This window comes from Polyodon spathula, chromosome 1 (assembly GCF_017654505.1).
Source record: "Polyodon spathula isolate WHYD16114869_AA chromosome 1, ASM1765450v1, whole genome shotgun sequence".
In the NCBI taxonomy this organism is placed as follows: domain Eukaryota; kingdom Metazoa; phylum Chordata; class Actinopteri; order Acipenseriformes; family Polyodontidae; genus Polyodon; species Polyodon spathula.
In genome coordinates this window covers 106100792-106117422 of record NC_054534.1, presented here as the reverse complement: position 1 = coordinate 106117422, position 16631 = coordinate 106100792, and the positions used below count along the sequence as shown (strand labels likewise).

At 38.4% G+C, this 16631-nt stretch overlaps 1 protein-coding gene across 2 annotated transcripts in view; it reads right to left on the bottom strand.

Annotated features, from left to right (window-relative positions):
- Positions 1-316: 316 nt before the first annotated feature.
- Positions 317-16631, bottom strand: part of npm1b (nucleophosmin 1b) — a 39983-nt gene continuing 23668 nt past the window's right edge. Inside the window, exons 8-11 of one of the 2 annotated variants that reach the window (XM_041262081.1) lie at positions 16361-16462; positions 3838-3927; positions 3163-3237; positions 320-2045 (exon numbers count right to left, since the gene is read on the bottom strand). In XM_041262081.1, the coding sequence (XP_041118015.1) occupies positions 1992-2045; positions 3163-3237; positions 3838-3927; positions 16361-16462 (321 nt within the window). In that variant the 3' untranslated portion in view covers positions 320-1991. Of the gene's footprint in view, positions 2046-3162; positions 3238-3837; positions 3928-16360; positions 16463-16631 lie in introns of both variants that reach the window. The other variant, XM_041262940.1, reaches the window with a different exon arrangement.

Genomic DNA, 16631 nt, shown 5'->3' with positions numbered 1-16631 from the left:
TAAGTATATGTAAAACTACAAAGCGGTATGTAATTCAATATGTTAATGTAACATTATCCAGCAGGTTTCATTCAACTTTATGAAGCAAAGTTAATTAATTATACAGGGTGATGCTAAACTTTTGGCCCTCGCTGTATGGCATTGTTCTGATAAACATAATGTCTTCCTTTGTGTTTTGGATTCACTCATAAAAGCCCCCAAGTGAAGGTGGAATGTTAATAGTTTAAATGTTTTCCAAGTGCTAAACATTTAGATTTTTTCCTAAACAACCAAAAAAAAAAAAAAAAAAAAAAAAAAAAAAAAAAGCAGCATATCAAATATAGATGTTAGCCCTAAAAACATGTTTAAGAAGTTGTTAAAATAAGGACAGCACAACCTTTGACTGTTTCTTTTAATTTACAAGAAAAAATAAATCAACAAAATCAGTTTTGGATGGTTCATCAATTGTCCATTCTTGGTTGAAACAGTTGCATAAGTAACACTAACTGGAACACAGTAGTTTGGAACATTTTGATTACCTTTTTTTTTTTGTAACGTTCACAGACAAAACAGTAAACATGAACAGTATCAATGCTAAGGTTTAGTTCGCTTACCACTTAGGAAAGGCGAACACTAAGTTTCCATTGCCCAGTTTTACCATGTTCAACTCTAAATCCCTTTTTATCAAATACACCAGTCTGTTTGCTTTCATTACCAATGGCAGCTGGACAGGAACAATCTTCCTCCCCACTTTGTCACTCTGAGTCAAACTGGTACGCTCCAGCTATTACATGCAGCAGTAGGGGGTTATAAATTGCAAATATTAAATCTCAGTAATAGCAAAAAAAAAAAAAAAAAAAAAAAAGCTGCTTTGATTTTACAGAAGAGTAAATAAAATTATTGAAACTATGTGACACTTAAAAGAATAATCAACCTATTTTTTTCAGCATGCCTTTAACTTCATAAAAAAATATATAATAAAAAAAAAAACCTTTACAAGGTTCTTAGCAGTTAGTAAAACCATGCAATATACTTCTGCAAGACATTACTGCTACCCACAGTTTTACAACCGCATGATATAATGCTAAAGGACTGGGCTTTGTTAGTGGATCAGCCATATCTAATTATGAACAGCTTCTTAATACATTCACATTTTTACAAAACCATAAACAAATGCAATAAAATAAAAAGGGAAACAAATATATACGCAAGAATTGTTCTTAAACAGCAACGTAGCACAACATAAACTACAATCACCTTTTACAGTTAACTAATTTTAGCCCAGTAAATGGGATACAAAAATAACTTCTGTTTTCTCCTGCTCTGAGGTGAAGCGGCCATGAATGTACAATATGACATATACAGGATGCTCTGCCAAAACACGATAAACCTGCAGCCAAAAAAATGTGAAAACCAAGCCAGAACAGTGGCCAAATACAGTTAAGTGGTTTTCTTTATTCATTTAAATAGGGCACCTACTCTGGGGGAAAAAAAAAAAAAAAAAAAAAAAAAAAAAAAGGACCCATATCGCACACTCCTGCTTATCCATCAGGACCCAATCCTGGTTTGAATAACAACACTCAGCAAAACAATTGGGATTAGGATATTCAAATCCTAAAATCGAGGGCAAAAGTGACAATAAGAAATAAGAAGAATTTGTGGCGGGTTGGGGAGGACCTATTGACCATCACGGCCAAATGGCAACAACTAGAAAGGTGGGTGGGTGAAAATGAAGGTTGTAAATTACATTCTCCATTCATATCCATTTTCTGTAGAATGAATTCTATATGTACGTACGTATGTGTGCATGAACAGCGAGCACTACACAGCTACATAACTTGTTTATGCACACCCTTGTTAAAATGAGCGCAAGTATTACTATTGTGCACGGACACTTTCAATTCCTTTGAGGAAACAAACAGTTATGCATGTCTACAAGGGCTTATAATGACAATCCATTAAAAATGTAAAATAAAAACAAACAAAACAATTTGTTACAGAAAACAAGATAATTATTTCTTCTCCGCTTTCAATTTTTGCAGATGGTTCCAGAGTTCTTCTGCTACCTAGGAGGAAAGTTAGAGAAGTATTACCAATAGAGCACAGATCTGTGATGTCATGACGTTGCCTTGTACGTAATGGTTTTTTCCTGCTGTCCCTGCCTATTTAGCTAGCGATGGGCCACTGGAAATGGGGGAATAAGAAGCAAATCTGTTCCACTCCAAGTCTGACAACTGTGGACAATTAGTTTCACAGAATGTTTCCACCCATTATTCACAAACCACATCTAATTATTTTGAGGTTTCAACTAGGAAGCATCACTGTGGGATGGATTTTGGTTTTGTCAGTTTCTATTGGTGGTGTCTTGAATACCCCAAACACCTCATGATTGAAGCTGTATTGCCAAGTAATAAAAATCAGACATTTCAAATTACAGGAGTTATTTTTTTATTTATTTTGTTTTATTTTAAAAGATGGCACACATTGTTATGTACACATTATGCATTTGGAGATTTACTTATTTAAAATGGCAGGATAAGGAATACAGCAGCTAGGCAGCAGCTTGACACATCTTTATAGTCACTCCATCTCAAGTGAGACAAGCATTAGAACATGTCACACTGCAACAGTTGGGTGTTGTCAGTTCAGCATGTTAATGTTACTGGACTATATACATTATGACTCTACACCAGGGGTGGCTAAACCTGGTGCTGGACAGCCACAATCCTGCAGGTTTTCTGGGCGTCTTTATATCATCTACATCATCTTTATCATTTTATATGTTAGTGCTGACTATTTAAGAAAACAATTGTTTCAATTAAGTAACTGAGAACACTGGGGGGTGGACATAAATCAGAACCTGCAGCTCTCCAGGACCAGGCTCAGCCACCCCTGCTCCCGATCAAAAGAACTGCAGTATACAGATTTACACAGACTATGAGGGCACTATGTAAAATCTGTGTATATTTGAGAAGGTCACATTACTGCAAATATGGAAGCTGTAATAGGTCAGAGGTCAAGTTCAGGGCAAATACATACAGATGTCTAATATGAAAAAGAATAAGTGATCTTAAAATAACATTGTTATTTAATGCCATAACTCGTCATTGAGGCTTCTGGCTATAAAATATGATCAAATGCTAAGTTATCACTGTTACCTGACATTTTTTAAAAAACGCTTACCTTCTGATCTACAATCTTGAATGTGTATTTTGCGAAGTTCGCAAATTTCAACTGTGATTTTGGTAGGGCATGTCCCTGTTTGGAAAAACAAACGTAGACAAAAAGCTTTTTTTTTTTTTAAGACTTAAATACTTTGTTTTTAAAAGCCAACATGGATACAATTTACAGTAATTAAAGTTATCTTTTAAAAGTAATAAATGATTATTCATGATACAAACAGTAAATACACACAACAGTCAGAACACCATTTAAAAACAGTTATTTTGTGTTTATTTTGTCATGTAGCAGATGACATAATGTTTACCAAAGGACGAGACCAGAAAAGCTGGGTGCTTTCATCCTCACAGCTGTCTCAGTGTATAACCACTGTTGTGTGGGGCTTTATTTTCGAATGAAGGTTGCTCTTTTTAGATCATTGACAGGTCAGAACTGTAGCGCTGGAAATGATGAGGTAGTAAACACAAGGCCAGATGGCACTATAACAACAATTAGATCATTAAATACACGATTGCACTTTCGTTGAAACCCATCGTGTTACAGGCAGTGGTTCATTACCATGTCTGGAATGTATACTCTGTTTTGTGGTTGTAAGGATAAGAAAATAAAAATGTATGCATAGGGGGAATAAATAAATAAATACATAACTAAATAAATAAATAAATGTTTAGTTTTTACCTTGCTAACCATGGTTTTTAGTTTGTCCTTGATTTCATTAACACTGAGGCTCGTAGTTGCTCCAGACTTCTCTTTTTTCTCACATGGGGTCTAAAAAAAACAATGGAGTAAATATGGGTCAGGGCACTCGGAGTCCACTGGCCCACATGAAGCAGCACCAGGATTATCCATCACCTCTATGAACATGGAACATCACACTGAAGGGATATATAGCAGTTCATTGCCCCCAAGTCCAGGTCTTCAACTACAGAGGGTTGAAAGCTTCAATGTTTTTTTGCCCTGAGGTCAGTCTTTTTTTAGCTGCATGACATGAGTCTAGACTGGTAACAACTAAATGAGAATGAAAGTACTTAGCCGTAAATAAAGCAGCTACAATTTGTATAATCTTGAGATACACTGCTTTCAAATTAGACCACTCCAGATACTGTCATCCTCTCACTCTGGTTCAGGGTTTGGCAGCTCAGTCTGTGCCCATGACATCCCACAGCAAAAAAGTCCCCTAGACAAATGAGAAAATCCAAGTGCTGAATATACCTCCTAGTAATGTGCTGTATGTACTGCAAACGTCAGGAGATAAATATGAGTGAGGCATAAGGATCAGCGCCATTCTCTTTTCAGGCCTGCTGCACTGGAGTGAACACAGCAACCTTGAAGGGTAATGGTTACATTTCTATTTCAGGGAACCAGTTATGACAATAACCTAACGTTTCCTTTCAAGTATGAAATATAACCATTACTTAATGGGGCAGAATAACCAAGCTGTCGCAAGTGAAGGATCTGCAGCACTGGCAGATGTGCCAAGAAGGAAGATAACTGCCTTTAGCATTCTGGCATACAATCCACAGTACAGTGAAGGAGGACCCTCATGCAGTGTATATGCTGCAAGGTTGTGTGGCTAACCACACCAGGGCTTAGTGAAAAAATAATAAAAAATGTGTTAACGAGCAGAATAAGTGGCTGCTCTTAACATCCTGGTCCCAAAACCAGGGTTCTGCTGATCTATGACATTCAGGTCAGTAGAACCTGGTAATAGTACTGGCGTGGCCCATACCACAGCGTTGCACCCTGGAATAACGTCCAAGGCATTGCCCGACCTCTCGTGGAGTGACCAGTGACCTTTTCTGGTGGGGTCAGGTTGGCGAGATCGTATGCAATCCTTACCATGTCTGCAATCCACCTTGACAGCCGCTGTTTAGACAGGGCTCATCCGTGGAACTTAGACCTGAAGCAATAAATAATTGCCCTGATTGCTGCTAACTCGCGGTCAACATAATACACCAGTGCTCTAACCGGACACAGCATACGGAACTTTCTCTCCCTGTCAGACTGGAAAGGAGGTGGATGGACAGCCTCCAATTCCAGAAATGCTTTTAGGAAGAAAAGCAGGATTACTGTGGCAAGTAACCTTAGTTCTAGCCTCCACAAAAAACAAACAGGATTTCGCTGTTGAGAATGCATGCATTTCACCTACCCGCTTAGCAGAGGTAATAGCAAGCAGGAAACCTGTATAATGACAGGAATTTCAGCTCTGTTGAATGGAGGTGCTCAAAATGTCAGTTTAAGTGCATCTAGCATTACATTAAATTGCTAGCGAGGGACAAGGTCCTTTTTAGGGGGTCTTAACCTTGAAGCTCCTGGGGAGACCGTCAGTTTTAATATGGCAATCCGAGATAGCTGCCTGGTAGACCTTAAGCATGGGGGGAGATTTCCCCTCATTAAAAAACTGCAGCATAAATCGGCCATGGGGCAAGTCGTGGGGTCCAATTCACGCAACTGACACAATATCAGGAATATACACCATGTTCAACCATACTGGGAGCGTGTAGAAGCTGCTCTGGCACTCTAAAGAGTCTCAATGACTTTGTCGCAACAGGCAGGCAGCTCCCACAGCTAACTGAACATGAGTTATGCCAGTGTGAGCCACTTTGGGAATACTAAGAGCACCCGGGCCCAATCTTACTTGATCTTATCCACGCACAGCGGAAGCAGTGGTGATGGTAATCATGGGAAAGCATAGAGCAAAGTCCCACACTCCCTGTAGGCCCAAGCCGTTGAAGTGCCCCAACCTAGATTGGAAGCACCAGTAGTCACCACCCTGCGTGACACAGCCAAGAGCTGTGCCCAAGCACAGATGAGCTGGATGCATCCACCACGAGAAAGCCTGCATACAGTGACAACATACTGCGAGCATGTGGCGGTGTTCTAAGACAGGGTGCCAGACTGTGGTTGAACTAGGCTTGGAAGCTGCTGCCATCAAAGCCCAAAAGTCTCTGGAAGGTCAGTACCCTCACTGCTGCATTGAGCTGAAACAGCTCAGTGAAGCAACTACCAGTCATCACAAACACTAAATACTTACATAGAAAACTAATACAGGAGTTTTTTTTTTTTTTTTTTTTTAAATGGCTATAATCTTTTTTTTTTTTTTTTTTTTTTTTTTTTTTTTTTTTACTTGTTTACAAATTGACATGTTCATCAGAGATCAAAGAGAATCAAATTAGAGGACACAGTCTTGCACACGTCCGCCAAAACATATGGCTTTGGCTGAACGCCTAACAGGTCAGTTTTGTGCCTTTTTCCAAGAGGCTCTTTTTTCTGCAAAAGGACAGCTGTGTACCTGAAACAGCTGACAGACAGACACTGCAAGCAGTGATTACAGATATGAAGGGCCTGGCTTATTCACTGGCACGCTATCATTTAATACCATGACCATTTCAGAATTCATTACATTCTCAAGCCACATCCATGCAGTGGAAAATGCATCCTCACCCTGAAAACACTGCCCAAAACGTTTCTTGGTTAGAGTGCCTCTACACAGGAGAGGACAGCTGTTGACACAGTGAGAAAAATAACACCACCTGGGGAATCACGTGAGCTAGGACCTCCACAGTATTGTCTCTCACGTGTGTGCCCCAAATCACCTTAGATATCTGGGGATCCCCATTTTTGTTATCTTGATCAGTCACACAGAGGCATGGGGGATGGTCATGTGTACTGGTTAACTTAGAAACAGCCCTAAGGAGGAGCAGGAAAAAAAAATGCAATTTTTAAGCAATGCAATCATTTCCAGGTAATTTCAAATCGGTCAGGACAACTCATTTTTCAAAGACTACTATTTTGCTGCACTTAATATATAGTCTAACCCGACATCAAACAAGAAGATAACAGCAATTTCAAAGTCGGCATGGAGGTGGGGGTGGGTGCAGTCGGATAAGGTTTTGCGCTCCCTGAGCTCTGATCTCCTGTTGCTGAACTAACCCTGCAGTTAAACTTCAGCATACTTATTACAGAATTACCAAATCTGAAGATTGGCCAGAGGATTAAAACGGAAAACAACTATCGGCCAACTTGTTTTGCACAGTCTAGCTATTCTCAATTACATGTTGCAAACAGCAAGAATTTGTCTAGGATGGTTTAAACTGTAATGACGGCTACCTATTGAGGTTATTAGAAACTAGTTAAACTTGACGCTCTTTCGCTATAAAGAAAAAGGGGCTTTGCCGAATGCGTCAGTTTAAGAGGTTCTGTAAACCAAAGGTCACAGGTTTGCGTCTTGCCTGGGGATAGAATAACCAGGACAAACTCTACCCAGTATTGTAAGTGAAAGACTTGTGCATCTAGATGTGTTACCGTGTTACCGTCACAGGAAAGCAATATTGTTGCACAGTTTGTCCCAAATAAAGTGTTAAAGAAGGCAGAAGACGAAGCTGGACTGGCATTAAACTACGTAGACTGGCCCCCGAAAGCTATGACACTAGTTTGAAAGTAAATGTATTAATTCACGTTACCAAGTTCTCATTCATTTGTATGCAGCAGAGGCTTAGAACGACAGACGGTGGCAATGTAACAATGGGACATTGTATCTTTAGTTCCATCAGGTACCCACTTTACTTGAGCCAAGTACAGTGTGTGACGTGTCCATCTTCATTTGAAGTTCATGAGGATCCTAGATATCACAGTACCTTCGTCTTAAAATCCTTATACAGCAGTTGAATGTATTACCCTTTTTTATTTATATCCACACACACACACACGCACACACGCACACACACACACACACACACACACACACACACACACACACACAATGCAGCCAAATTGTGCAAAAATTAATTCTGCAGTTTTTTATTTTCCGGCATTCCTTCCGGGGCTACTCTCCATAGCTCAATGTGAGCATTGTTACAGATTCTTAAACATTTTGTTTATGTACAGCTAAGCTCAACTGCCCATTTTTTTATATTTCCAATATACTCCTAGAAACTGGTAGATCTTTTTGTTGGTTAAAATGGTTACATGACTAGAATTCATATTTATTATTTTTTTTATTAGTTTTATTATAGATTTTCAGTTCATCTGCAAATCCCATGAACTTGTACTTGGCATTGTAAGAATGTACAAACACAATTTGCCTCAAATATATCCCTCTACATGTTTATTTTCTTGGCCAAATAAAAGCCGATACGACTACTAATACAGTCAATACAACAAAAACGTAGCACCACTCTGGACAATGTACATTCAAAGAGGAGATTAAATGTTTAAGAGATACAAACGGCAAAATCGTAGATGAAATAAAAAAAAAATAGCAAATATATTAAATGATTACTTTTCACAAGTTTTTACAAAGGAAGATACGGACAACTTGCCCCACATGTCATCCAGTTCCTATCCAGTTTTAAATAACTTTAGCATAACAGGCAAAAGTGTTAAAGGGACTAGGAGCTCTTAAAATAAACAAATCCCCTGGGCCGGATGAGATCCTCCCAGTAGTACTCAAAGAAATGAAAGAAGTAATTTACAAACCGCTAACCAAGATCATGCAGCAGTCTCTTGAAACAGGGGTGGTACCAACAGACTGGAAAATTGCAAACGTAATACCGATCCACAAAAAGGGAAACAAAACTGAAACAGGTAACTACAGACCAGTAAGCCTGACTTCTATTATATGCAAACTTATGGAAACTATAATAAGATAAAAAATAGAAAATTACCCATATGGTAACAGGGTCCTGGGAGATAGTCAACATGGTTTTAGAAAAGGGAGATCGTGTCTAACTAACTTGCTTGATTTTTTTGAGGATGCAACATCGATAATGGATAATTGCAAAGCATATGACATGGTTTATTTAGATTTCCAGAAAGCTTTTGACAAAGTCCCGCACAAAAGATTAATTCTCAAACTGAACACAGTTGGGATTCAAGGAAACGCATGTACATGGATTAGGGAGTGGTTAACATGTAGAAAACAGAAAGTACTGATTAGAGGAAAAACCTCAGAATGGAGTGTGGTAACCAGCGGTGTACCACAGGGATCAGTATTAGGTCCTCTGCTATTCCTAATCTACATTAATGATTTAGATTCTGGTATAGTAAGCAAACTTGTTAAATTTGCAGACGACACAAAAGTAGGAGGAGTGGCAAACACTGTTGCAGCAGCAAAGGTCATTCAAAATGATCTAGACAAGATTCAGAACTGGGCAGACACATGGCAAATGACATTTAATAGAGAAAAGTGTAAGGTACTGCACGCAGGAAATAAATGTACATTATAAATATCATATGGGAGATACTGAAATTGGAGAAGGAATCTATGAAAAAGACCTAGGAGTTTTTGTTGACTCAGAAATGTCTTCATCTAGACAATGTGGGGAAGCTATAAAAAAGGCTAACAAGATGCTCGGATACATTGTGAAAAGTGTTGAATTTAAATCAAGGGAAGTAATGTTAAAACTGTACAATGCACTAGTAAGACCTCATCTTGAATACTGTGTGCAGTTCTGGTCACCTCGCTATAAAAAAGATATTGCTGCTCTAGAAAGAGTGCAAAGAAGAGCGACCAGAATTATTCCAGGCTTAAAAGGCATGTCATATGCAGACAGGCTAAAGGAATTGAATCTGTTCAGTCTTGAACAAAGAAGACTACGTGGCGACCTAATTCAAGCATTCAAAATTCTAAAAGGTATTGACAGTGTCGACCCAAGGGACTTTTTCGATCTGAAAAAAGAAACAAGGACCAGGGGTCACAAATGGAGTTTAGACAAAGGGGCATTCAGAACAGAAAATAGGAGGCACTTTTTTACAATTGTGAGGGTCTGGAATCAACTCCCCAGTAATGTTGTTGAAGCTGACACCCTGGGATCCTTCAAGAAGCTGCTTGATGAGATTTTGGGATCAATAAGCTACTAACAACAAAACAAACAAGATGGGCCGAATGGCCTCCTCTCGTTTGTAAACTTTCTTATGTTCTTATGTATGATTCATACAATGCCAATACCCAAACAGTGGCATCACTGTGCAGTGTGGTGCTATGTGGTGGCAGACCACCTTCAACTACAGTGTCTCCCAGACCCTCATTGGGGATGCAGGCATGGCAATGCTTTTTGCAAAGGATGCATCACTCAATGAGTGATAATTTGCTGCTTGTATTTTTTAGGGTAATTACTAGACATTCCAGTGTCTGGTTCTCCTTTGGAAAAGGTCTCTTCAGGTTTGGGAATCGTATTGAAAAGCAAGGTACTAATCGGGGTATTCTAATCCAAGTGTCTCCTTATCCAGGAGGTACAGAACCAGTAATTATAATGTCCACTGTGTATAAACAACTCAAATGTCACATTCTAAACACATTCAATACAATCCCTGGCTCTCGATAGGTTTCGAAGTGGAATAAACCATTTTCGTATGTCAGTTCATCACACTTTAGAGTTTACATCGACAACAACCACCTCTCCAAGTGGGGAAAAAGCACAACTATTTATTTAGTACCAGAATCAGAACGTGGAGATATATATATATATATATAACAAAGGAGCCTGCCCATGCGTCCTCAGAACATGTCTATTCTGGTACACTTCATACAGATACTGATTCTTATAATTACAACTGTGAAAGGTGGTGGGTGCATGATAAGCCATGCTTATTTTAAAATCATTAAGTCCCTGTGACTTAGTGACTTAGTGACTTAAGGCTCTGCACATGGAGGTGCATGGGGTTGTGTGTTTGAGTGAGTGAGTGTTTGCACAGCAAAACGGTTTCGAGTGTATGTTGGTGAGTGACAGACAGAGAAAGAGAGAGGTAGAAAGGTGGCACAGAGATAGCTATAGCTTGGGTGCTATTTTGTTAATTTTGAGAAGTTTGTTTTGTGGCTAGGGTTTTGTTTCAACTTTTGTTTAGTTCGTGTGTCCCCATATCCCCAAATATCTGATACCTTTACAAAGATGTCGTGGACATAGAATGTACAACAATACAGTATGCGTGTTACTTGTTTTCCCAACATTCTCTTTATTGTAAATGTTTCCGTGATCACATAAAAAAAAAAGTTGTTTATGATGCTGCTGTAAACCACATTTGACATTAAAAGATGAAACGTAAGGCGATATTTTAGAACAGTATGTTATGAGAACCAGACATTTAGTTCTTATATAGGGTGTTTGGGAGTAGCCTAATGTCAACAAGTCTGGGAAATGTTTCAGTACTTGCATCCCTTGCAAATGTTATTGCTGGAACATGTAAATTATCTCTTTCAGTGTACAGATGGTTAGGAATTAAAAAAAAAAATAAAGTCTAAGCAGATTCTATTTTTGTTTAAACTCATTTCATTTAGTGTGTGTGTGTGTTTGATAGCACTGGTACGTGCTCTGAATCACATCCACCACGACGGAACCATCAATATCATTACAAGTACTGAAGATGTCCATGACCTACAGGCCATACCAGCTAAGGGTGGGGTCACCTTGAACAAAGGCACTGATTGGCTACACAGCTCTCAAGATGTACAGTGCCTATAGAAAGACTACACCCCTTTCAAAATTCACCTTTTGTTGCCTTATCACCTGGAATTAAAATACATTAAAATAGTTTTTTTCCATTTATCTACACATCTTACCCCACAAATTCCAAGGGAAAAGAATATTCTAGAAATTTGTAGAAAACTAATTAAAAATAAAAACTGAAATAGCTTGGTTGGATAAGTGTCCACCCCCTTTGTAACAGCAATCCTAAATTAGCTAAGGTGTAACCAATCACCTTCAAAATCCCACACCAAGTTAAGTGGCCTCCACCTGTGTTAAATTGTAGTGATTCACATGATTTCAGGATAAATTCAGCAGTTCCTGTAGGTTCCCTCTGCTGGGTAGTGCATTTCAAAGCAAAGACTCCATCATGAGTACCAAGGCAATTTCAAAAGAAATCCATAGCAAAGTTGTTGGAACGCACACATCAGGGGATGGGTATAAAAAAAATTTCAAAGGCCTTGAATGTCCCTTGGAGCAGGTCAAGAATTATTAAGAAGTGGAAGGTGTATGGCACCACCAAGACCCAGCCTAGATCAGGCCTTCCCTCCAAACTGGATAACCAAGCAAGGAGACTGATCAGAGAGGCTACCAAGAGGCCAATGGCAACTTTGCAAGACCTACAGGCTTTTACGGCCAAAACTGGTCGAAGTGTGCATGTGACAACAATATCCCAAGCATTCCACAAATGTGGCATGCATGGTATGGTAGCAAGAAGGAAGCCATTACTCAAGAAAGCCCACCTTGAATCCCGTTTGAAGTATGCAAAAAACTCAGGAGATTCTGTAGTCATGTGGCAAAAAGTTCTGTGGTCTGACAAAACTGAAATGGAACATTTTTGCCTACATGCAAAGCATTATGTTTTGCACAAACCCAACACAGCGCCTCACCCAAAGAACACCAATCCTACTGTGAAGCATGGTGTTGGCAGCATCATGTTATGGGGATGTTTCTCATCAACAGGGACTGGGGCACGTGTCAGGATAGAAGGGAAAATGAATGGAGCAAAGTACAGAGAAGTCCTTGAGCAAAACCTGCTGCCCTCTGCAAGAAAGCTGAAACAGGGACGCAAGTTCACCTTTCAGCATGACAACGACCCAAAGCACACAGCCAAAGCTACACTGGAGTGGCTAAGGAACAAAAAGGTAAATGTCCTTTACTGGCCCAGTCAGACACCCGACCTAAATCCAATCAAATTTGCGGCATGACTTGAAGACTGCTGTCCATCAATGTTCCAAGAAACTTGACCGAGCTTGAAAAGTTTTGTAATGAAGAATGGAAAAAAAAAAAATCTCATTTAAATGCATAAAACTGAGGCACTGACAAAAAAAAAAAAAAACTCAAAAGGGGTGTAGACTTTCTATACGCATTGTATTAAAGGATTTTTATGGTGCAACTCTTAGCTTTTGTATAAGAAATTCTCTATTTTTAACAAACATTCCTTAGTAGGATCATATTTTAGGTACCTTATACACAAATACACAGACTTCTCATATATAAAACAAGCTATTAGGCTACTTAACCATTTTTAAAAACATGATTAGTTTAGTTATGTTTATATTAGGCTGGCTATCTGTGATTATTAACAATACATACACACACATTTCATATATATACAGTTCTGGAAAAAATTAAGAGACCACTGCAAAATTATCAGTTTCTCTGGTTTTACTATTTATAGGTATGTGTTTGAGTAAAATGAACATTTTTGTGTTATTCTATAAACTACTGACAACATTTCTCCCAAAGTCCAAAGAAAAATATTGTCATTTAGAGCACTTATTTGCAGAAAATGACAACTGGTCAAAATAAAAAAGATGCAGTGTTGTCAGACCTCGAATAATGCAAAGAAAATAAGTCCATATTCATTTTTAAACAACACAATACTAATATTTTAACTTAGGAAGAGTTCAGAAATCAATATTTGGTGGAATAACCCTGATTTTCAAGCACAGCTTTCATGCGTCTTGGCACGCTCTCCACCAGTCTTTCACATTGATGTTGGGTGACTTTATGCCACTCCTGGTGCAAAAATTCAAGCAGCTCAGCTTTGTTTGATGGCTTGTGACCATCCATCTTCCTCTTACAAATTTACAGTATAATCGTAAATCTCGAAAAACTACTCGCTTCTAAATCTTTTGTAGTCATTTTTGTATTACTTTAGTACAAATACATGTTAACTTGGATTCATATGTTGTTTTTTTCTGACTTTATGTGAACGAAGAGACACAAATTCGCCCGTTTTCTCATTAAATAGTGATATTTTGAAATTTACCTGTCCTGGTCACAAAAGCAAAGTTTGTGGGGAATAATAGCCATTTTCTATACTTTTGAGGCATAAGCAATTAGGAAATAGCATTTACTACCCAGGAACAAAAATTGTGTTACATAGTGTAATTATTAAAATGACGAATACCCACTAACTTACTATTTGCGTAACTTATGAGTTAACAAAAAATAAACCGTGCATGTGTTAAGAATAATTTAAAATAGCTTGCTAAATACTTTATACAATTTTTCGGTTTCAAAAAAAGGCACTCCTAGCCAATGAGTACTACGCACGTGTCAGATACGGTGTTTAAACACGCAGCCGTTTGAGTTATTTTAGGGCCAAAAAAAAAAAACAGCACAGCTTTTCACAAGACTGGGACAAAAAAGAAATCTCCGTCAGACACAGAACATTTGAAATGCCGTCCCAGTGCCTTTTGAAACGACCAAAAAAACATCCCCCTCAAAATAGTTTCAACAAGGTTCTGCCAGCCGTTCTTACCTACCTACAAAATTAAATTAGGGCCCAACCTGGAGTTTTCCATACTTTTAAAAGACACTAAAAAAGATAAATGACATGACTGTTGTAATGTCTACTAACATTTTTTTCATCATAGTCTGCTGTTGCTATGCATTCAAAGATTTTATTCTCAACATGTTTTTGCTGCAAGCGAGTGACTTGAACTTTTTACCTATTGTACAGTGATGGAATACGGCACAACCCTGCCTATGCACAGCGCTGGGCATTTAGTTTCAAAAGATAACATGGGTGATAAACCAGACCTCTGGGATACGAATGAACACTGACTTCTGAAACGTGTCACGTTACATACAGTCAAACCTCTATTTATGAACAGCACTGGAGAAGAATCTTCTGTCTGTGGTGGCCACACTGAAAAACAACAGCATTTATAATTTATTTAGCATTTATTTATAAAGCACCATTTAAAAGACCACGTCCTACCTAAGCACTGAACAAACTGTAACAATGTATGAACAAGTTAAACATCAGAATTATTGTTACTTAGTTATTCAGCTATTTTAAAATCCACACAGCTCTGGGGCTATCCATGTGCAAACAAGGACCACCACTGGATTTGCATAAGCAAGAGTGGAACGTCATTTCAAAGACGAGGGTTGAGGTAGGAAATGTCCTTTCACCCACTGTATGCATATCAAAACTTATACGGTGGAGAAGAAAAAATAAACTACATCCTGTGAATAGTTAGCATGCTTTCCATTATCCTGTGTTTGTCTCCTGACATTTAATTTATTGGATGATGCGTCCCAGTGCACCTGGAAATTCTATATTGGCAGAGGAATCGTATTTTGGCTGAGGGATTTCACTGTGCTTGTACTTGTTTAATGGCCTCAGAGTTACTTTATTATTCAGTTTTAAAAACATCACAATTTATTTACAGTATATGCACTGTAGTCTTAAGCGGTTCTGTTACTTCATAAATTCAAGGTCACTAACACTACACAGTTAAAATGTATGTTAAGTAAACAAATGTAATGGAATGAAACATATTTTACACTATAATTACACCAGTAGCTCCTCACTGCCTACAGTGTAACTACAGAACAACATGTGTACTTACAGGGTAATTAATGCTACTTTAGAGGAACACCTAAAATGCTGAATGAAATCTTTGTAAATAGAAAGAAACACACGTTAGACAAGAGCTGGCATTGGGGTCCAAGGCTTTTTTAGAACAAGTGTGATCACATTTCTCCTTGAAGAAGGTCAAGTTGTTGCTGCATGTCTAATACCCGCTAGGGCATGCAGTGTATTTCTTTACCAGAAATAAAACACCACAAATACTACCACAGCAGCATGCTGGGCCATTCCATGGGAACTGTAGGTATGTTACAATGAGAGATAATTCAAGTTACTGACACTAGAAAGAAAGCAATAGAAACTTACACTTAATGTTTGTTTAGCGTCAAATTCCATTTCCTAATGAGGAAACAGTACCTAAATCATACTGTTTTAAGTCTATTTTAATCTTGGTATCCACTCCATATCAACACGGTTTTATAAAGCATATACACATTTCTGGATTCAAATATAAGAAACTTGCTTTGTTTCTTTAATCTCATTAACTGAAATACATCGTATTACAATGAGTGATAACACAAAAAAGGTGAATTTTGAAGTATTGTCTATTTGATGAAAGGCCCAAGATTTTTGTGGCAACAGGTCTGGTCTACCACTGATATGCAGAAGTTTCCTCAGAAAAGTCTTGGGCTTGTCTGTAGTCTGATAACTGATTACTTAACTTTATATTTTCACAGAATATTGTACTGTCAATCTTTCTGAAGGGCTCAGCTGTGCTCAATAGGCAAGTAACTTGTGAATCATTCGCAAAAACTAACATGTGGTGCTGTCACCCCAAGGCAGTGTGCCCTGCGGAACCTGTGCAGGTTTGCTGAAGTTGCTAGTGCAGGGGAGCAAAGCGCTCCATTACCTTGGGCTGAGGCTCGACTGCGGGAGATCCTGTTTTCCCAGGTGCACAGTTTTGTTTTGACACAGATTTTGGCTCTGATTTTTTCTTCCCGGGAGTCTCATTCTGGAAGAATAAATAAATAAATATAAAATAAATAAATAAATAAATAGACATTCAAAGCATAAATTAATAAATAACCAAAGTGAAATTACTTCACTTTCTTCCAGACTTACTAAAGGCCAGTTGGCCAGCTCAAATCTGGGACTTATTTTTACTTCCCTTAAAAATCTGG